The sequence below is a fragment of the Ptychodera flava genome, chromosome 11, assembly GCF_041260155.1.
Source record: "Ptychodera flava strain L36383 chromosome 11, AS_Pfla_20210202, whole genome shotgun sequence".
Lineage (NCBI taxonomy): Eukaryota > Metazoa > Hemichordata > Enteropneusta > Ptychoderidae > Ptychodera > Ptychodera flava.
In genome coordinates, this window is record NC_091938.1 from 29619919 (window position 1) to 29643386 (window position 23468).

General features: G+C 37.2%; 2 protein-coding genes across 2 annotated transcripts; both read right to left on the minus strand.

The window, feature by feature from the left end:
- Positions 1–1528: 1528 nt before the first annotated feature.
- On the minus strand, positions 1529–4960 carry LOC139144040 (perlucin-like protein). The gene is made up of 6 exons (XM_070714688.1): positions 4876–4960; positions 4035–4121; positions 3552–3704; positions 3208–3293; positions 2568–2727; positions 1529–2081 (listed from the first exon to the last, which is right to left on the minus strand). The coding sequence occupies exons 2-5, from the start codon at positions 4090–4092 to the stop codon at positions 2569–2571; spliced, it is 456 nt and encodes a 151-aa protein (XP_070570789.1). The 5' UTR covers positions 4093–4121; positions 4876–4960; the 3' UTR covers positions 1529–2081; position 2568.
- Positions 4961–16035: 11075 nt separating this feature from the next.
- LOC139144041 (perlucin-like protein) lies at positions 16036–23468 on the minus strand. The gene is made up of 6 exons (XM_070714690.1): positions 23332–23468; positions 22286–22365; positions 20393–20545; positions 20039–20124; positions 17425–17584; positions 16036–16610 (listed from the first exon to the last, which is right to left on the minus strand). The coding sequence occupies exons 2-5, from the start codon at positions 22341–22343 to the stop codon at positions 17438–17440; spliced, it is 444 nt and encodes a 147-aa protein (XP_070570791.1). The 5' UTR covers positions 22344–22365; positions 23332–23468; the 3' UTR covers positions 16036–16610; positions 17425–17437.

The window sequence follows — 23468 nt, forward strand, 5'->3', positions numbered from 1 at the left end:
TTAATGCAGAAAGTGTGACCTCCTTCATGAGCAGCTAAGACCGCCTACTAAAAGTGTGAACTTTCTCAGATCTGGCATTTCGTTTACAGGACTGATCAAAGGTTTGTTTTTATGTCAAGTTAAAATGGACGGATGAAACAAATTTTTGGCAAACCTGAAAGACCGATAAAGTAGGATAGGCTTCAACATTTTCCGATTTTCCGTCTGGCATGCTCTCTAAGTCGTGGTACAAAAGTCCAATCGGCCGACTGAATTTCTCTCTGTTGAAGTCCCGATTGCTCGCAATGACCATGCCTTCAAGTTGTCGTGCAAAACCACGACAGCAAGAACGTGAGGCGGCGAGTATCGACAGGGGAAAATGTGTAGAGAGTACCGTTTTATGTCACCGCATGGTCCATTAGTGTTCCACTGTCGTAAAGGAGTGTTTCGTCACAAAGTTATAAGCCACGACTTGTTTTTGCGACAAAATAGCGCCATTAACGGCGAAATTGTGAAAATAAAGTTTGTGTGTTTTTTCCGAAAAATCTCCAAAGATCCTAGGCGCGTGCGGACGCAAAACAAAGAATTTACTTACTTTGGCCTAAAGTATCTGACTGGTTGAATGAATGAATGAGATCTCAGGAATAATCAATGGGTTGAGAGCAGTACGGTAGCGTTGATAGAGTTCTCACCTCCTGTTGACATGGGAATGATATTTTCAAATTATAGAAATGACTTAATGAATTCTGTGCTTTACCCTTGCAACAGTACACTGTGAGGCACGTACCAGAACATCAATTTGTTCGCCATTTAAATCTGTTTCCTCTAAGTAGAATCACCCTCATGTTCCTGTTAATGGTCGAGTCTACAAATGAAATGGTTACGCTTTTTCCTACGAAGTTAAATCTCCGAAATATGAAGGTCAATTATCATCATAATTGCCATTTTAATTTCTCAATTATCTAAAACTAGCAATGAAATGCTGCTTTCCGTTTTTTTCGGCGGATATTGCGGAAAATTTTACATTTTGTCCTTAATTTGGAAGATTTTTTCTTTTCCGTTATCGATGTTGATTACGAAATCTAATTCATCAACCTCGATTTGTTTGTGTATTTCTCGAAAACAGACTCTTGGTGAAACTAGTTTAGGACCATGTAAGCACAATTTTTCTATAAGAAGACGTATCTAAAAAAACTGTGTACCGGAAAACCAGATACCAGGCAACGCCGATTGAAACCGATATTTGTATTTCAGTCATTGCCTCCTCATCAATAACTGTCATGGCACGTTAGCTCAAAAGAATCGCAGAAAAGTTATGAATAAATTTGATATCGTTATTTTAAAAATTGTTTAAACAGTAATTGTGAGGGTCAATATTTTGTGATAGTGTCCGGTAAAACATCACAAATACATTTTATAACCAGACTGAGGTGGATGCAGTTGAAGTTCGAGATAAGTCTCTAAGGGACTGGAAAGCAAAATCGAACCAAAAGAAGGCTGAAGAAGCGGTCACACACAAATAAGTAAAACAAACATAGACAAGAACGAATTTTTATTTTGAGACAATGTTTATTTGGATACCAAAACGAAGTCAGCAATCTCCATCCTGGTACTCACACAAATAACCCCGAAATTATGCAACAGGTCCCTCTCAAATGATTGTTCTGCGAATTGCTGGAACTCTTATACCTTCCGTTATAATGACACGTTATTAAAACACAACAATCTAAATTTGATTGTACAATAAAATCTAACCGTCACCATACAATATCTTCAGGTAAACGTTTTTGATATGTTTAGCCCTAACTAGAATTAATGTTTTAAACGCCGGCTTCATGCCTTCATGTATTTTATAAGCCATCAAGGTGATTCGTACATTTAGCTATTTTTGATTGCTGGTTGATTTCCGTTACAAACTTCAACATGAAGATCAGTACGAAATAATTTAACAATGTGTACATTTTACTATTTTACTGATTGCATGACCGGAACACAAAATAAATCCAGATATTAGATAAACCGATGACTATTCAAAGTGGTATATTATTAGTATTTGACATCGTAGAGAGTAACTTGGAAGAGAATTTTTTCTTAGCGTTAACCTGCAAAGAAAAGATAAAACTGAACTGTCAGATAAGAAGTGACTACCATTGAGCTTGATATAATATTATCTGTACTGAAAATATATCATTGTGGTAGCACACAGGATACTGTCTGCTCGCTCGCATATAATTTTACACCTTTATGCAAAAATATACAAGTGATCAGGCGAAGTTAGGTATCGTAAACTATGATAGAGTATCATGCTAATTTTCAAATTTGGCACATCGATGATATTTGTTTTTTTTGCATTGTTAAAATAACGAAGACAAAAGTTTTAACGCTAAAGCTTGCATTAAAATACCAACTGTATTTACAATGTACGTGATATTTGGAGAGTTACAGCTTTAGGAATAATCTTCATGCTCTATGAACTTGTGTTCTCACTGCATTTATTCACCAATTTGGAATGGAAAACAATCGGAAGAAAGTGGAACACTACTACATATTATAAGGGCCATTTTTTACAAATTCAACATACTACTTACTTTAATCTTTATCTCGTGACTTCCTTTCACAGACAAATCCCATGCGAGTTGTACATGGATAGTCATTCCACTTTCCGTCAAGGCTAGACCAAAAGTGTGCGCAATCTTCGATGCCACCAGCGTCATTTGGCTCTCCCGTATTCCAATTAGTGTACGACACCTGTCATTGAAAAATCGTTAGGTAAAAAATCATGCTTTTTTCAACCTCCAAAGTAAATGCAAAAATGAGAAGAAGGTGAAAAACAAAAACGCAATGCACCCTGATAATCATCAAAGTCTTTCCCTTAGCATGATTCCATATCCCTTATAGTAAAATATTGCGTGTCGTCTTCGCTTCTATGTAGATCGACGGATTCATTATACTGCCCATACATTTATATGTTCAGTCTCCCTTCTGAGATATACATGGCTACCGTATAAATCTAACATCCTGCAATGCCGGGTTATATGTCATGCCAGTTTGCCATTAAGTCTAGTTATAAATGTTACTTCACTCCCGAGACGTTTTAAATAGTCTTTATCTTTAACAATAACAGATATATTTTAAATCAAGCAGCTACCTTCCTTCCTTGCTGCAAACTTAACAGTAATTCGCCGCATGAAAGCTATATCCTTACAGCATAGATGTACCTTAACTTACCTTTGATCCATCTTCCCACTCCCAACTTCCTTCTACATCAACGTCACTTAGACCAATCCAGATGTGATATATGTTCTGTGTGTATTCTAATGAATAGATGTATTGATAAATATGTGTCAAACATAAAATACAAATAAAAACATATTAAAGCATATAAAATAAAAATACATTCGATTATTATATATTTCTTAATTCCACATTTTATCCTTGTTATTGATTCTGTTGAATGACATGTTCTATACATCAATCAGGTAAACGTGATCATTAAACTAGTTGGACAGCTGACTCAAGAGAAACATGTTTGAGTGATAATGTTTTTTGCACAGCTTCCTTTAACAACTTACGTTTCAGAAATAGGTTCTCCTCTGCATCGTCAATTACTGCCAAGTTGGCGCGCATACCTTCACAAGTAGTCTGGGCTTCGGCATAGGTATACATGGCAAACGGATATCCGAAGTAACAGCTAGTTTTGAACTTTATCCAGCCAGACTGACATGCTACAGATTGGATGAGGCAAGATAAAAACTAGTTTTGTGATTATTGTTTTGAGCTATATCGAAACAGAAAGAAAACAGACAATAAAAAATTACCTCATTCCTACGTATTTGAGCATCAACGCGGCTAAAATACCATGTTCACTTCTTACAGGTCATCACAGGAGTGCTGAGCTTAATTTTACTATTTCAAACATTCGTCTGTACAAATCCTATCAAAAATAATTGAATAAACGTCTCAAAGTAAACGCAATAGTTATATATGAAAATACAAATCCCCTTTGAAACACAATGACACTTGTGGAAGAAAAGGTGGAATAAAGTCGTACTCACTGCCAGCAAAACACGATGAAAACATCATGCAGGAAATGAGAGCAATGACTACTCGCATTTTGCTATGTTAGTTGAATTCTCTGTTTACTAGAAATAACACATAAAAAAGCAAAGTCAGTTTTTTATATAGTCTTGGTATTAGTAGTTATTTCTAGAAAGTCTTGTAAGCAGGTAATTCTTCGTGGCTCTGACTATTGAAAAGAATAAGTTAAAAATGCCAACATTTATGGCCTGATATCTGGACTCCGAAGGAAGTATTAATCTGTCAGTTAAATGGATAACTACTTGATTTTCTCGTCATATTATTCAACATATACTTATTTTGTGATTTTTTTTTATTTAGCATGTGGAAATCGAACCGCTGAGACCTTTTGCGAAAGTAATATTTATAAAATAATATTCAAATTTTATCGAATGCAAACTCAGGATTTTCAAAATGCTTTTAAATTAACGAATTGTTTTTCGGTTTGAAAAGTCAAAACGTTTCTGACTTTGCAGAAGTTATTTGCTAATTTGTGTAAATCTGCCCATGAAATACTAAAGAAGAAGCTTAAATTCGAAGAGAATCGAATGTGTATTCACTTGTCATGAAGCACATAATAATTTGTATACATAATATATTCTGAAATAGGCAAACTCATTACATTTCAGAAGGTTACAGTATTTTCTTGTGTTTAGTCTGGTTTGTTGCAACTATTTTAAATAACCACATAGCAACATTTACGACGTAAATTTCCATTCTCTTTGCTTATATGTTTCGATTGTTTACGTTGATAAATGGTTGTAGCACATTTAATTTCAAATTTTAAAAAGCATAATAAATACCTTCATAATATCTTACCTCGTTAACGAAGATAGTCGACCAGCGACGATTGGCGTCACATTAGTTTTGATAAGTCGATAAATTGGACCTTTTATTGATTCTAGCTGTTTTTACAAAAATGGCATTTTAATTTTGATTGGTTGTCCTAATGAATGACTTTACAAGCCCTTTGAAATTGATAGTATAGTGTATTTCTGCGAACAAATAGAATTTCAGAACATGAACTGTCACTATGAATAATGATTGATTGGATTTTTTTGGTCGCCTTACAATATTATTCCACGATACCTATTTAATTCTTCACAACGCAAATCGAAAAAAAAATATTTTCACCGAGGAGAGTCCTCAAAATATTCAAAAACTGATCGATTGATAAAACGTTTATTTGGCTGTTTTCGTATGCAATTTCAATGTATGTGTGAGGAGAAATATACTAAACTCTTTAAACTCTTGTAAATAACTTGGCTCGTTATTTAATCAAAGGAGATCCTTTACCCTTAAAGTTAGTTTTTCTGAAAGGCTGGATACCGATAAATGCTCTGGTTTATACTATGTACGTATCATGTTGCAGTAAATTGAATAATCTCACAAAAATATCGGCTTTTACATGTACCTTCCCTTGTGAAAACCCTTCAGTGTTTTTTGTCGGAATTTCTCTAGTGATCAAATGCTGTTGTAAATGTATGGGCAATGTATGGTGGAATGGTATCATCATACTGTGCGATTCTTTTAGACTAGTGATTTATCCTAAGTCTAACTCCTTAGAGTCTTTATCACAATATAAGAAAGAAAGTTAAAATGTGAGAGCCGCGAGCCATGCACCCTTCTTGAGTTGCGGTATATTGTTGAAGCATATTTCGGCCAGAAACCCTGCAGCATCTGTACAAGGGAATGTAAAACCAATTTCATGAGATAATCCAAAGCTGTTGTCAAATGACCCTAAGATAAAACAACTCTTACAAATAAATTCGAAAACAGAACATTTTCCGTGCTTTCGAAAATCTGTCCTATCCAAAGGAAAGACTAAACTCCCTCTGAAGTGAGAAGAATGTTCTTGGGAGAAGGGTGCATGTAAGTTGGATGTCAATATACAACTTTTCTCTGTTACGCAGATAGTGTCGTATGATGTCATGCATTTGCTACAAAACAACTATGCCCTGTAGTTGTTCACCCGTAAAGTAATCAGCTAACACAACACACTGAAAAAACTCATGAATAAATTAGCGGTTGTTTTCTCTAAAAATTCACATAGTAGTTATTGTGAGGGTTGACGGATTAGACTAAATATACTGACAATCCATATGCCACACAGATGAAACAGTTACCTTCGGTTTTTCATTATCCGTATTCATACAGAGTTCGTTGATCTTTGCTGACTCGGCGTCACAATGGTTGAAATCGTGTAAACAACAGTACTAGTCGTCAAAATCGTGAATATTGTCATGATATTCGGTGAGGGAGGATGAAATTACTACTCGTCATCCATTATTCTAGACACACGCATTATATAATACGTGCTTGCATCAAATTATATCTTAAACCTGAGTCTCAAGAGTTAATGCACAATTTTATATTAGGGCCACTAGTCCCCCTCATAAGTACCAATTCCTCCGGTAGCGTGAAGTATGTATATTCTTAAGGAACCAAGTGAAACACTGGCGTTGAACGAAGTCAGCCCGATCCATCGACATCACGCTGTCTAGGGAAACATTGAATAGTTAGATTAACCTGCTTGTATGCAGCTGCAGCAGCATTACAAAATGCAATCACAGCTATTGTTATCAGCTTATTTTTCTATTTCTCTTGATACTCTTGGTTCTCGCAACTACCAAAGTTTTGAGAGTGTAGACCGACAAAAGGCTTCGGATATCTTGCAGTGCCACAAAAAATGATGGATCGCAACTCGTCTTTCTATGGAAATTGTTTGTAAGCAATGTAGGTTGCAATTTCAAGCAAAATAATACATCTATACCAGCAATTATACAATGATGTGCTATTTTAAAATTATAATTTATAATATGTGTGCGCCTTTGTATACCAGTACGCTGGCATTCTACCAAATGGATAATTGATACTTACATTCAGCATATGTGCTTGCGAGCATCATGCAAGAAATGACAGCAGCTTTCTTCAGAATTGCGACAACTTCAGTGTTTTCCTACAACACATAACAGCAATATATTTGGTTCGGGAAAATGTTGAAGTGGTATTGTCGTCGATAGCTAATTGCATCCATTCTGCGATAACTCAGAGGGGTATTAGCACAATTGAATCAAAGTTGCAAGCAGCGTTACCGGACCCCAAGCAGTTAAGCAATGATTGAACATATAAACGTACATATACTAATGATGATATGAGTAAACTTTCAGTTCAAATGGTGCATTGGTATATGAAAAGAAAATCTTTGAACAGTGTTTTTACGCAAAGACCAATATGGGCCCTAACCAAAAGACCGATCTACAATTGCAACCTAGAAAGTGCACAATTTCTTTCACACTGTCTTTCGGTCGGTTTAAGCGATGCATTCATTGCTTCGATAAAGTTTGTGTGCCATGTTTGATAGTGAGTATACGAGCGCGAGTTCTTCACAAACTCTACAGCATGTGGAGGGGTCGCAGTCAGAAAAAATTGTAACAACTATGAGCTTGTTTATTGAACCAATTGTGGGATTGGAGATTTGGCCGAGCAGTTTTGTGGCTTCTCCGATGGGAGGGTGGATGCTGTATGTTGTGAGTTCAAACCCGATTGGAACCACCTTACTGTATATATTAACGATAATTGTTGAAGTACCCCATCGATAGGCTTGGGCCCCTAAATATATCAGTTTGTGTGTGAATATATATAATTTTCGATCCCCTGCAAACGCTGTCAATGCTGGACAAGGCCCCACATCACTGGTAGTGATGCCGTGCCCCGGCCAGCTACAACACCAGCAAAATTAAGGAATACCCAACTCATGTCTTTGTGGGAGAAATGGGCCACCAAATGGGTGACCATTTAATGAGAAACTGTAACTGTAAAATACATCAAACAGGCCACTAATTGATGACACGCAAGCATAATACAAAACGTGTGACCTTACAATAACTAACCTACTTACACTTGTGATACAATTAAAGTTGCAAAGATGAGATACATCAATTAGGCCACAAAATTGGTGACCAATAAACTGACACACAAACAAATTTCCTTACAATGATTAACATGCTGCTAACTGTGAAATACATAAAGTGGGCCACAAATGGGTGACCAATTAACAGTCTAACAAAGAATTCACCTACATAGGTAACTCATTTAATCTTGCCCCAATCTTGTGGGGCCCAAACACGCCACAAGACACACCTTGTGTCGGCCCCACAAGAAGAAAGTCCACGTCACTGCAGCCCCTGCGAACAGTGACTTGTCTTGATTGCTACGTTGACCCGTGCCGTGTTGAGAAAATGGCAAATGAACTGTGACTCATGCATGTTTCACAGATGTATGCAAAATTTATACTGGCACGTCACCAGTGTCTAACTAGCAATAGCTTAGCCATCCTACTTATATACTGTGCTTGGCTACGCTACTACCCTCTGTTTTATTGCAGCAATAGAGGTAAACCCGTAACAATTGTAAAGTCTGTAAACTACGTTTTGTACTTTATCTACAAACGAGTCTTGTTGACCCCCCTCTTTGTCCTACTACCTTGGGAAACAAGGAACAAAACTCGAATTGAGTAACTGTATTTCCTACTGTGGCTAAACACAAACCAAAGAGAGACTTGCTCTAAAAAACAGAGATTAAAAAACCCTTTTGGAGGGAAAAATTCTCTCTGAAAAAGCCTAGTCAATCATATGGAATCACAATGCGTGGAATGCAAAGATAGCAAAAAACATTGTTAGCAATGTGAAATGGAATCTGCTAGTCTGGAGGAAGCGCATAGTGTGAACCTAAAAACTTCCTGAACTTTATAAACCTATTTCTAACCAGCTTCCTCCCCACCCTACAAAGCATACTTGCTCCTTATATGTTGACACTTGAACATTTTGCGGGACATCAGATAATAAGCCAGAATGGCACAACTTACTGCAGCCCCTGCGAACAGTTACTATGCTAAACTTGGCCTTAAACTGATGACCTATATATATACTTGTTTCACAACTTAACTGATTGTACCCAATGACCATTTAGGCAAATAGACTTCATACGTCCAGAACCTCTAGATGATTGCTGGAGAGCCTGTTTTTAAAGTAGCAGTAATGCACTCATATTGATAAAGGAAGGCTAACAAATTGTCACACTGGCAAACCAGAAAACACAGCTGATTTCCCGTAAATTGACTCTACTTGAAAGGGGAAGCTGGCTTACAACATTTGACTCTGTACCACGCACGGCGCACAGTTGCTGTACTAAAACTGGGTCTTCAACTGGCAAGTAGATTCCAAACATCTGAAACCTCTGATTGGTTATTGGAAGGCTTGCCTTTGTAAATATATGTGCAAGACATAGCAAGATAGATGAGCCATTACTATAACTTTGAAGTCTTATGAACAATAATACAGCTTCATATTGATCTAGAGAGGATAAACTTATATATCCTAAAGAATAACTGAAAACACTAAAATATGTCCATTTTGTAAAGTTGATGTTGTTGATTGTTGCCTTGTAGCCCTAGTGTCTGATGCAGGATTTGAATATGCTGAGCGGCAATGATGTTAGCTGCCTTCTTCTTTTTGTACAGTTTTTTTTTTCTATGAGCCATGCCTGTTGGTGAAAACAAAGGGAGAACTAGGCAGAAAAGAATTCGACAGTCTCAATAATGTGGATGCATTATACCTATTACATAGCTAATAGGTTGAGTGGCAGACAGAATCAAACATGGGAAAACCATTAAAGGAGCCGGGCAGTAACATGCTGACACTGCCTCCCACATATGACAAGCGGATAAAATGACACTGCTGCTGACCCAGCCGATCCAACAATGTGGGGAAAAACACAGCTGGGAAACAAATTCCACAAAGGGAAGACGCTGTACCCACAGCAACACCCTACATATTGGACCAGCACAGCCAAATCCAACCATGAGGGAAATTCCACAAGGAAAAATGCAAAGCTGAACATACAGCAACACCAACATAGTGGACCAGCACAGCCGAATCCAACCATGAGGGGAAAACCCAGCTGAAAAACACACTAAATTCCAAAAAGGGAAAAAGTGAAAATGCTGTAACACAGCAACACCCCACATTGAGAACCTGTAATGGGCTGTAAGCCCAGCAAAATCCAGCTTAATGGGAAGCAATAAGCAAGGCTGCCAAACATAATTCGCATGACTCAGTCTGACGCCACTTTGTTGCAGCAAAAGTTCGACCACAGCAATGAAATGTACAGCAAGCAAACTTTATGAAGTACAATCTTGACAAATGTGAACTGGCCGATCTTGTACACATAACTAGTAATGGTAATGAAAAAGCACACTAGTTGTAACCCAATGTTGGGCGACAAGTCTCTCGCGGACATGAAGTTCACCGCGAATTTATGATATCTCTACTACTATTGCTCTCATAAATTTGAACTGACAGAAATTACTTCGCGTAGAATCCCTCAGACTGACAGCATATGAATGCTCCAAAAGAAGTGCAAACGTCATTTGCCTTAACAAACTGTTTTTGCCTGTAGGTGAAAACAGGTATTATATACTTACTTTAGCCCCATTTGTGGATAAGGTAATTGTTACCTACATGGAGTGATGTCAGCGTGACTCTACATCTGCCTTTTGATTAAAAGGACCGTGTTATGGATAGTGTTCTGCAGATATGCCTGTTGTTGATGCTGTGGTATCTCAAGTAGGCTGTTTTGACTGTGAGGATCTCAAGCTGAGTTGAAGCCCTTGCCACTGTTGTAGAAGCTGATGACAATGATGCTGTTAACTGCCTGCTGCTGAAGACAACTACCATTGGCAGGAACCATACCTGTAACTGCTCTTTTACTTGAGGCACTGGAGCTAGCTGCCTCTTCTGTGCTACCTTTTTGCTTCGAGCCATGGCTATGAGCAAGAAAAGAAAACTAGGCAGCAAAAGGAAATTACCTGACTTCCACTGAATAGTTTACAATAAACCAAACCGTTCCAAACTTACGACAGCTGGTCACATGCTAAACTACTGCAAATCTAAGACAGAAAACTGAAATTGCAACGCTCCCTCAATTGGACATGTGCACGACTACAGGTGATGAGGAAAAGAAAAGCTCTGGTTGAGTGGTAGCAAGATCCAAGGCATGGAGAATCCACTCAGGGACGCTGCCCTGAAAATACATCCACCCCTTCCGCAGCCAAAATGTCATAGTTGCATGCCCAGCCGGTCCCAACAATGAAGGGGCCCTACAACTGAGGGAAAAAACAAGCTGAATAACACAGCTGAACCCAACAATGTGGGAAAAAAAACAACAGCGCTACGAGAGCAGCTGACATTCCACCAAAGTGGAAAATGAACAAGCTGTAAAAACAGCAACAACCGACATTGGGGACCTGTAATGGGCTGTAAGCACAGCAACAACTTGAACAAGCCGCGTGGGGAGAAGTATGTAGCAAGATTCACACATATGATTCCCATGTCCTGGTTTGATGCCACTCTGTCGACACTTCGACCACAGCTAAAACTTTAAAAAAAAATTAAAATGATGCCCCAATGCTCGACAAGCGCGAAGTAAAGCACAACGTACACTCGTACACTCCGATAATCCCGGCGCATACACGGCGCGTTAGTACCCCGTCACTGTAGAATACTTGTAGCGATGAACGCCATAACCCGACATGTGACCAGGAAACACAAAGGGATTTCCCGCCAAAGCCTCCCTCAAGTTGTTGTACAGGGCGTCTGCACGTGCATTGAAGTCCCGGATGTTTTCTGTACACGGCCCCGGGCACGATGCAAAACTTAGCTTACAACTAATGAAAATACCCGAACGTTGAAATGCCGATGGAAATTCTGCATGAATAAAAAAACCCCTATGAGCAATAGCCTCTTGTGAACCATGCACACTGCAGAGATCGTTTGTACCGATGCCGAAAATACAAAATCTGGCGAAACGTCTCTCACGTACGATGTCCTCCGAGAAAGTAACCTCCGCTGGTACCCCTCACAAACACGCTTCGAACAAACAGAAAAAATGAGTGAGTTACGGCGCGTGTATTTTCCTAGACGGCGTATGAAAGAATGCCCCAAAAGTACTACACGGATAGGGGCATGGTTTCTTGTGAAGAAAGGAATGTTATAAATACCGTTACCGTTGTTAAAGATCAGATAAGGTCCAGCTGCCGAAATGGCAGTCTTGCCTGGAGGACGTCTCAGGCCAAAAGAGGATGGTACAAGCCCACACGATGACCTCTTGACCCCCGCCACAGGCGGCGCTGTATGAACGTTTGCAGGAGATAAAATTCCTTACTTTTGTAACTTTTTATATTTTTCGATTACCCAAACACCAACGTAGCAATTGTTACTTCTTCGGGGCTTAAAGGGGAAGCTACAGGACCCTGGGTGCATAATAGAGAGATTATTAGTGACGCAGCATTTGTGTACACTGAGTTGAAGGTTTTGAATTCTCATAGCATCGCCTAGACCGTATTACAAATTTGAATAAACAGGATGAGCACTTTCGTGACATATGCAAGAGGCATCAAATGGTTGTACAGGAAACACATTTTAAGGTTCAAAGACAAAAAATTGACGTTTTTAAGCTAACGATTCTCTAGTTGTTCATAAGCTGAGAACCCCATAAATTATATATTTTCGGAAAGCCTAAGATATAGGGAAACATTTTTGTTACCATAATGTCACAATTGTTTACATAACTATCACGTGACAGGTAATTTGCATAACTCTAGTAAATTTCTTTAAAATTGTGCTAAAAAAAACTAAGCAAGTTATTAAAAATCTTAGACATACTTTGAAAGTGCGTTGTGGCAGTTTGCATTCCAACAAGTTTAAGTCAGATATTTTGAAGTATTGAGACAAAACATAGGGAAAACCGATTTTTGAAAGGTTATTCAAATCACTTGTCATGTGATAGTTATTTAAACAATGGTGACAATGTGATTACGAAAATGTTTCCCTATATCTAGGCTTTCAGAAAATGTATAATTTACGGGGTTGTGAGCTTATTAAGCACCAGAGAATTGTTAGATTAAAAAGGTCAATTTCTTGTCTTGGAACCTTCAGACATTATGCTTTCTCCGACCAAAAAATGACAGATTTTTTCAGTTTATTTTCGATTCAAGTTTAGTCGCTATATACTCACAGATATAATAAGCAAGATTGACAATGAACGCCAAAAACATGGCAAAATTGTGGGTCTGACATCAAACACGGCACGTCCGATTAGCAGCGTGGCTTTTTAACATACTTTTACGATAATCCTCCTTTTATAGAGGACGTTCCCGTCTAAGATATTGCGAACTTTTACCTATTGTTATTACTTGACACACTCATAAATTGTATTGGGGTCTGGGATTCGCTACAGCACAGTTAACGTGATAAGAAATGACGTTGTTACCAAAATGATTGGACGGTGATTCATTCTCTTGTGCTCAGGTAAGTTCTGTAAGTCGTTTACAGTAATTTCCTAATGCAAATGGATATCAGGGATTAGTGTTGTCGACTGGAGACATGTCGCTATAGTGTGCTCGACGTCCGCCATTGTTGTTGTTGCTGTTACCCAATATGACCGTAGAGGGCGTTTAGGTCTGTGTCAGTAACCTTGTCCTATGACCAATTTCTACCGCTGGCTGCGCTGCTAACGAAAAGGGTCAGGTATGGTCTGATGTTTCAGTCAGAATTTTGACTGCATATTAATGAGCACAGTCACCTGACAAAAACATGTGATCAGCACATCTGTACAGTGGCAAGCTCGGAAATTAGATGACGAAACAGCGAACGTTGAATTTGTTTGCACGGCTTCTCTTTAAGTCTCCGACTCTGTTCTTCTATTATGGTATTTAGTGGTGAAATGACGATTATAGTCTACGATATTTTTTAGATTTGACTTGTTATCATAGTGACCTTTGCCATGTACGGCAATATCTCAAAAATAAATGATTTTCGTTTTTCATTCAATGTCGATATAGGATGCTTGGTTCGGGAAACAATGGAGGAAAAATTATTCCATAGGCACACGTGATCTAAATTAGACGGTAGCTCCAAGTTGGAAATAAATTCCACGCTATCACTGCACCCATGCTATTGACCAATGATAGTCATGCCTACAATACCCCATACCTGACGCTATTTTCATTGCAGCGCAGCCAGTGGTAGAAATGGGTCACGGAACCAGACTGAACTAACGCGTGTGGACGCACACAGTTTTCTCGGGCCAATCTCCTGTATTTTGCAGAGCGTAAACTCAGACCCAGAAACGCCGTGAGAAAAATTAAACAGTTAGAACAAGACTTTAGAGTTGAACTTGCTTTTAAACTATCGATGAGGAAAACAACACAAAAAATACTCGCACTAGGTTTAAATCATAAATTACATATTTTACGTGGTAGATATTCATTGAAGATGCAAAAGACTGTCTCATGTTTGTTCCACTAAAGGGCAGATGACTTAAATAATGTTTATAATTGGTGTAAGAATAATAGAATGGTCATTAATTGCGACAAGACAAAGACAATGATTGTAACAACGAAACAAAAACGTACATATTTGAATAAACAAACTTTAGACTGTAATCCTCGTGAAACGGAACTGCAAGCAGTACACTGTGAAAAGATTCTTGGTACGCTTGTCGATGAAAATCTGTCATGGAAGCAGCACTGTGACAAGATTTTTAAAAAAGTAAATAGTAATATTGCTTTGCTCAAGAGAATAAGACAGTTTTTACCTATGAATATACGAAAACGGTTTTATAATAGCTGTATTTTACCACACTTGGATTACTGTTGTCATTTATGGGGAGCATCACCGTTTATGAAAGGGTTGCATAAGATTCAGAAACGTGCTATCAGAGTGATGTGTGATGCAAGGTATAATGCTTCGACCGAGCATTTATTTAAAACAATGCATAAAATGCCATTACCAGATAGAATAGTTTATAAGAATGTTTGTATGGTTTTTAAATGTTTAAATAATCTTGCACCGCAATATATGACAAGTCTTTTTACCGAAATTGATCATAAAAGAGTTACAAGATCTAAGATGCAAAAATTGTTAGTGGTTCCTGCAACAAATAAGGATTTTTATCGAAAAGGGTTTACTGTAGATAGTGCCAATCAGTGGAATAATGTCAATTTAAATATAAGATCTAGTTACTCATTGAGCAGTTTTAAAACTGCTTACCTGAAAGCTTATTGGGTATAATTTTTGTGTTTGTGAGTTTAAGTTTTCTTGTCAAATTTGTTTTTATTATCTAGTGTGATTGTGCATTTTTTTTCTCCTGTGTGCAGGTGGTGACTCCTGGCCACTTTTTTCTGCGCATTGTATTGTTCTAGCTTTGTTAGTCATGTTTCATGTTGTTCTGCTTTGTATCAGTTTGTATGTTCATCTTAGGGCCCTGGGGAAGATAAGCATCTTTATTGAAGCTTACCAGGCTACCCTCGTTAAACAAGGTTTAATAAATAAATAAATAAATAAATAAATAAATAAATAAATAAATAAATAAATAAATCAATAAATAACCTTCTCTGTAAACAAATATAACGTCTTACAGGACATCTACGATGAGAGCTAAGTTTAATTAAACAAAAAAGCTTTGATAGTGGACGAATGTGTGTGTGCTGTTGCTACATATGTTTTGGGTATATCAGTGAAATGACTGTCCGTTTTTCTTGATATATCACGTTTTTATTTCTTCTGTGAATGTTTACGCTACTTGACGACACTGAAGACGGTAACCGTCGTTATTCGAGGATCAAAAGGATGCGTATTTTTCATAAGCAAAAAATGTCTTAGCTTTAGAATAAGCCAAGCCATGTTGTGCAAATAAGATTTGCCCAAGGTCTCTTCGTCTATAGATTGAGCCTGTCACCCTTCCTGCATCCAACTTGAACGTGACATTCAGGCATCAGCCACGCGTATGGCTGAAACCGACTACCCCGACTAGTCATGAGAACAAGATTTCACGGGCCAACACTAAAGCCACGCGATATTTCCCTGAATGTCTTTTGAGAGACATGTGGTAAAGTTATAAAGATACCATACACATGGCCATGAGATACAGCTCATTTTATTTAGACCCATAATTGAATAACCACAGGTTCAGTCATGCATGAGGAGTGAACATCCAACGAAAACAATTTTACGGTAAGGAGATCAGTCAGCTGCACTAGCTCATCAATGCTGTAATTTTGATATTACTTTAATAAGAATGCACATATTTGGCGAGATCGGAATGCCTCATTTTGGATGAGAAGTATGTTACAGCCGTTTTTACCATCTTTATAGTTCTCTGATACCTCTGACACATTTCATCGATGACATCACAAACCGCTAACGTGTGGGAAACTGTACTTGAACGCAATGCCATTCAAATGTTCCTACCGATGGAAAACGATAATGGCTTACAAGATAAGTTGGAATCGTTTTCCTTATTGCCTAAATTCACTGTCTATTTAGAATTGTGAGCAGCTCACCTATACATCTTACCGTTGAATCTAATGCTACTTGGAAAGACGAAATTTAATCTAAAAGTATGATCAAAGAGAGATAAACTCAACAAATTATCGAAAACACGTGAGACACACATAGGAATGTGGTTGTCCAAAACGTGAGCATGCCTGTCACCTGCAAATACAAAAATAGAATACGTAAGTTTGTTGAATCATGACAGTAATTTCTGTCGTTTGATAATATACAGGTAAAATGGAATAAAAGGAAGAATAACTGAAATTCTTTAAAAACAAATACGATCTGTGTGGCAAGTAGACTGTTGACAAGTAATGCGAGGCTCTTGATCGCCACCATTAAACATGCCGTGATACACTTTATTACCGATTTACAGTTTAATAGAGATACAAGCCGATTGCATTCTTGTACGAATTCCTATGTGACAAACCTATTGTATTGCTTGAGGAAATATTTTGTAAAAGTTTTAGCTTTGGTTTTTAACGCAAAATTTTACTCGGCCTAGTCTCAGAAAAAGATACTAGTTTGATATTGGCATCACTACTACATGTTCTCAGATGAAAGAATCATGAAACCTAAATGGGTGAAAACTGCCAATAAATGTCACCGAGATGGATATGTAAACTAGAATGACAGCGGCTTTGAAGATGTCCTCATGAAGGATAACACTTTTGCGTTGACTTGTACCATATTCATTAATGCATTGAAGGTATACTGTCACCTGTTCCAATTTTGCCACAGTTACCATGGAAAGAGAAAATCTAACCAATCACATATTTTAAGCGGGTGGCCGCTTTTTAAAAACATCGCCCTCACATGGGCATTTTGAATACCAAGGAACGCCACTTTGACTAGATATGGGCATATTTAGATTACAGGTGACCGTATACCTTTAACGGTACACAGCGAGGAAAAACTATCGAATGTTGGGCGAGTCACACTTTTTCGACATCTTAAACGTTTTATGACTCACTTAATTCGTTGCTTTAGGAAGCTTTCTCACAGACAAAGCCTCGAAGGTCTTCGCATCCAGAATCGTTCCACTGCCCATCTTTGTTGTCCCAAATGTGAGCACAATTCTCATTTCCACCGGAATTGTTTGGTTCGCCATCACTCCAGTTAATAAATGATGTCTGTCGTTCAAAAAGAAATGCGTATACCAAACACAAGGGTTATTATTCGAATATGGCAGTCATTATCTCAAAAGATCATCAATTTGTTTGACAGCAAACCTACTAAATTTGCATGGGCTCGTTTTTTTTAAATGAATAATAATGCACTTTTGACATGAGTCAAAGTAAGATGATAGAGATAGTTAAGCATTTACTTTAAATTTGTTAATTTCTCTTTACACGTACAAATAATTCTTCCTCCAGAGAATGAAGATACAAATGAATGAATTATGATAACTATTTCGACAATGTCTAATGTTCTTATATCATGCATTGTACAAACAAGTATCATTAATTGCAAAACGTGTAGTGAATACGGTAAGATCGTCCCATTGCCTTGTCACAGTCATGCACAGTGACAGGGAGGAGTCAAAGTTCATGTCTCGGCCCCGAGCCCAGTTACTTTATCCTCGTTCAGGGTTTTCAAGCATACAAAGTGACATGTCTTTGTAAACCAAAGTGAACTGAAGAGCTATTCTAATGCCTATAGTCACTGTCATGCGTAGTTATTGATCACTTGTTGTCATACATGGCCGGTGGATAGCAATCGTTGAAGCTATCATATGACAACCTGAAGCGTATCGATGACAATTTTTCGCCACACAGGTTAAATCTTGGTGGGTGTGGCCGATAACGGGGAAAATCGGCCATAAGTCTATCAAAATTAATGCGATAACTTTCCTTGTTTTCGTACATACTTATATCGATTGGAAATTTCGGGAATGACCATTTTATCAGGTTGACAACCCCCACACGTGGCCAGTGAATTAAGATTCTTCTTTGTAAGACAGTGACGATTCCGAATTAAGCAAGACAAATTTGTTGGTTTCACAAATTTCATTTGTACATTTCAATTGTACACTTAATCTTTGGTCCTGGCAAAATTTGCAGCCACCTAAGTTTGCGTATGGTGATTTGTGTTCGTCCACTATGTTTCCTTCCATTGTAGTGGAGGGTAACGTAGAGAACGGAACATATACACAAAGATCCAAACAGCATCTTACATATGGTACAATTGGTACGTTGACAGTAGCTCAAGGTTACTTTGAATAATAATGCTGTTTTCCAAGTCCCCTACCCAACCATTTTAAAGGGGTGATCAAGATGGCCATGCCATGCCAGAACAGTCAATTTCGACCAACCAGATTCAAGAACCTTAGAAAAGGTGCTAAAACCGTGTTATATTAATGAGAAAAACATTGAGAACAGTGGGATTAAGAGACTGTGCCTGGTCCAACCTGTTCAGTTTTTGTGTGGGGGAAAAGTTGGAATGTCAATGTCGATGAATGTTTTGCGACAAAAGTTGCGACAAAAGTTACATTCTTTATCAATGCTGTATCTAAAAATTGTAATTTTAATTGTTTTTGAACCTACTGCAAAACTAATTGTCCGATCTCAAACAATACAGGGGAAAATGAAGGCATGTATATATCAAAAGCTAATTTACAATTTCAATTGACATTAATTTATTCACTCACAAAGAATACTTTCCAGTTTGGTAACAATAAGGAGAATAATTTCGAGGGCTTCCTTGATTTCACTTATGTATGCTTAAATATTCGTAAATACAGAAAAAATAAATTGGAATTACTTTACGATAAGGAATTATTTTACGATAATCATTGAAACTTATTTGAACTGAAATTCATTGTATTCATAAATTGTTGAGTTTAGCTGCAAATACGAACAAAGCCATGACAAAATCTCTCTAATTTTTAGACTTAAAAGACTACCGAATGCTAATTTATTCTTTGGTTTTTGTAGGCGATTCTACAAGTCACGGTTATTTCAACAAATTAGACACCCGCAGGTGTATATTTTGTTTCCCCGTACATTTCGGTTTTACAAAGCTTATATGAAACAGAAAGTAAATAGGAGAAACACTTACACGGCTAACTTTGAAGAAAATGTTTCTTCTAAATAGTCTTTGTTGAAATAGGTTTATTGAAGTGCATATGTACACATATATTCACTCAAGCACAAAGCATACATAGATTCACGCGATTCACGCAAAAGGCGATGATTTTTAATTAACTATGCTTATATGCATAACAACACAGCGCGAATGATTACTTGTACAAAAGGTCGAGGGGAGCAATAAGTAAGTCACTGAGAGAGCAACTCATTTGAAGTTGGCTGTCTCAAAAGTTCATCCACAGAAAGCGTATTTCGTATATGCCATGCAAGATCAGTCAATTTCGACTACCCAGATTCAAGAACCTGAGAAAAGGTGCTAAAACCGTGTTATATTGATGAGACAAACATTGAGAACAGTGGGATTAAGAGACTGTGACTGGTCCAACCTGTTCAGTTTTTGTGTTGCGAAAAGTTTGAATGTCAACTTCCACGCCGCAAAAGGCCGATCGCCATTTGCATAATAGATATCTTATATAACAAGTATTTTGGCGTACTTACACCTGAATTGTCCACCCATACCCAGTTTCCTTCTTCAACTGCGTCAGACAACCCAATCCAGATGTGATAACTGCCTTGTGTATATTCTGATGAAAAACAATAAATGAAAAGCTAGATATAATAAACAAACAAATGGCCTTTTAATAAATCAATAAATAAGTAAATAAAAAAACAGACATACGCGAAGAGAGGGAGAGGAATTGTTATAGTTTAAAGTCCAATACTTTCCTGATCTTTATACTTGTCAACAATGTCTTCTATGTATGACACAAGCTGAATAAGATTACTATTTATCATCATGCCGAAACAACTTAACCTAAAAACTCCTTTATTTTTTTTCCTTTAACAACTTACGTTGCAAAAACAAGTTCTCGTCGGCGTCGTCCACTATTGCCAAATCGCCGCCCATTCCATCGCAAATGGTCCTTGCTTCGTCATAGGTATACAGGGGATGTACGTATGCATAGTAACAATTCTTGTCAAATTTTATCCAGCCATCTTTACATACTGATTGTTGACCAGAGTGGGATAAAATACAGTCATTGTGGTGTCAGTTAATTATGAATTAAAACAAACTACAATAAAAAAACATGGAGTTGAACAAAGGTTGTACAAAGCAACATCAGCACGCATGCAAGTAAGCTTATGCATGCATGCATGCATGCATGCATGTATGTATGTATGTATGTATGTATGTATGTATGTATGTATGTATGTATGTATGTATGTATGTATGTATGTATGTATGTATGTATGTATGTATGTATGTATGTATCAGTGTTGTCGTTAGAAGCCGGGTGCCGGGTAAACAACCCGCCTGTTTTGCGTTTCTTCCCGGCTACTTTTAACATAATTCGATTATTTTTATAGACATATTAATTTTGGGATCGCACTGCTAGGTGTTAGACGGCACATGTACGATTAGCAGTTCGCGACCCCTTTCCCCACTTGGAACTATACAAACATAACATTTGGTAAATATTCATAAATGAAGTTTGAAAGAGTTAAGTTTTTTATCCGACATCCATCTTTTAGCGTGGTCCCAAAGTTAATTAACTCTTTTCTGATCGAATTAAATATCATTTTTTTAAATATCATCATGAGAACAGTTATATAGGTAGGCTAGATGGTGAATGCTTACTAGTATTAATTTAAAGTAGATTGTACTTATCATATATTCTTTCTAATTATAATTCTAACATTTTTTTAGTGAGTCCAGGGTTATACTGACTAGTAATGAAGAATGGGAAATGAGCAATGAAATGAGCAGACTGCAGGAGACTTTACTGCAAATAAAACCATAAGCAAAGTGCTTTGCTTTTTTACTGTCAGTTTAAAACGATTTTATGTTCCATCCCTCTCTTTGTTGATTTTAAGTGTAAAGCGCATTGAGATTATTTTTAATGTAATGCGCTATATAAGAAATAAAGATTAAGATTAAGATTAAAACCATAAGTACCGGTATGTCACAAATAATATAAACAAAACAAAATCATGTTTGTTTGTTTTGTTGTATATGAGCCGTCTAAGACACAATACAAAAGTACTGTTTCAGTCTCAGCTAAATGTTCAATGTATTAGTCAAATGTCACCTCAGATGACACCAGACAACACCATTTCCACTCCAAAATTTCATTTTTTGCCTTGCGAGACGGGGGACACCCCTTCTCGCGCTCTCCCCCCTCGCTCGCTTCACTCTCTCGCAGTCCACCCGTCTACTCTCTTAAATTACCTTGCTACTTTTGAATATAAGGACAACACTGAATGTATGTATGTATGTATGTATGTATGTATGTATGTATGTATGTATGTATGTATGTATGTATGTATGTATGTATGTATGTATGTATGTATGTATGTATGCATGTATGTATGTATGTATGTATGTATGTATGTATGTATGTATGTATGTATGTATGTATGTATGTATGTATGTATGTATGTATGTATGTATGTATGTATGTATGTATCTATGTATGTATGTATGTATGTATGTATGTATGTATGTATGTATGTATGTATGTATGTATGTATGTGTGTATCTGTGCATCTGAGTATCTATCTGTCTGTCGATCGATCTATCTGTCTAAATATTTAAGTGTGTATCTGTGTATGTATATATGCATCTAGATATCTATGTATCTATGTAAAAGGTAACTATATTTGTATGTAGGTATTAAAGGAAACGTTCGAATGAAACTACAAGACTTCTCCTAGATATAGAGATTGTTACGACGATGAACTTACTTCCAGCGAATGTGCTTGTGAACATCATACAGGAAACGAGGGCGACTATGGTCAGCATCCTGGCTAATTTATCGTGTGTCCTATGTAGTTGAGATCAAAGATAATTGTACTCACGCAATTAAAATTGGAAAGATTACTTGCGTGTTTCATTAATTACGAAGTTTGATTATCTCTATAGTAGATGGGAATTAGTAGCAGAACATCAAAAATACCATCTTGTAAGAACACAAAGGATGGCGTTCATTCAATTTGACAATATTTCATCGCCCAACTCCTATTTCTCGGCAGTATAAAAACATGCAAACCATGCGCCGGTGATTATTTTATGAAACATATACAAATGGTATCTGAATAATTAAACACATGTCTAACGTGAAAATGAAGACCTTAGGATAACAGGAGTCAATGTCCATTGTACAGCATGTTCCATGTACCATCTTCGTGTACCTTTATTCATTTAAGCATAAGCAAATTGAATCAATCGAGCCATTTGCTTAACGCAGTCGGAATGAATTTGCGAGTAAATGACCTTTTAATAGTACAAGTTTATCAAAAACGTTAGGTGAAGATGAAATGTTAGCGGAAAGTTGCAATACTAGCAAATACCCAAAACAACAAGTGAATTAGTGAATTGCAAAAAAGAAATATAGGTGAGCTTAAATTTGCTGATTAAAACAGCATTATTAGAATACCCCATTCTTCCAAATAAGTTTCAATTTTGTTGAACATATGCTGTTACGGAAAAGTGGGAAGGTTATATCGCTCTTGAAGGGTGCAGTTTGGAAACATCGTCAAAGACATGCAGAATTGCCGTCATAAAAAATAAAAAAGTACTGGTCATACACTGCTGCTTTCTATAACGTATAATTGCAGTCTTGTGACATGCAAGGACACTCACAGTATGAACCTAAAACATACAGGTAATTGCTCTTTGCTCTGCAAATACCTTGTCTTAGATTTGGAAGGTAGCTTAGCATTTTAAGTTTGAAAAATTGCAATTGACAAACGAAGATATTTCATGCCTAAAAGTTTTGTACAGACCTTACCTCTCTTTCTCGGGCAACAAACTGGCGATGAATGTTTTGCGACAAAAGTTACGTTCTCTATCAATGCTATGGGCTTTTATTCACTCGCTGTATCCAAAAATTGTAATTTTAATTGTTTTCTGAACCTACTGCAAAAC

What these genes read in the sequence shown, in the direction of transcription:
- LOC139144040 (XM_070714688.1), bottom strand. Translation starts at nt 4,092, where the DNA reads ATGCGAGTAGTCATTGCTCTCATTTCCTGCATGATGTTTTCATCGTGT. An exon ending in GGAGAACCTATTTCTGAAAC is followed by an intron (nt 3,294 to 3,551) that starts GTAAGTTGTTAA and finishes TCTATTCATTAG; the next exon opens with AATACACACAGAACATATAT. An exon ending in AGTGGGAAGATGGATCAAAG is followed by an intron (nt 2,728 to 3,207) that starts GTAAGTTAAGGT and finishes TTTCAATGACAG; the next exon opens with GTGTCGTACACTAATTGGAA.
- LOC139144041 (XM_070714690.1), bottom strand. Translation starts at nt 22,343, where the DNA reads ATGCTGACCATAGTCGCCCTCGTTTCCTGTATGATGTTCACAAGCACA. An exon ending in CACAAGCACATTCGCTGGAA is followed by an intron (nt 20,546 to 22,285) that starts GTAAGTTCATCG and finishes GTCAACAATCAG; the next exon opens with TATGTAAAGATGGCTGGATA. An exon ending in TATGGGTGGACAATTCAGGT is followed by an intron (nt 17,585 to 20,038) that starts GTAAGTACGCCA and finishes TTTGAACGACAG; the next exon opens with ACATCATTTATTAACTGGAG.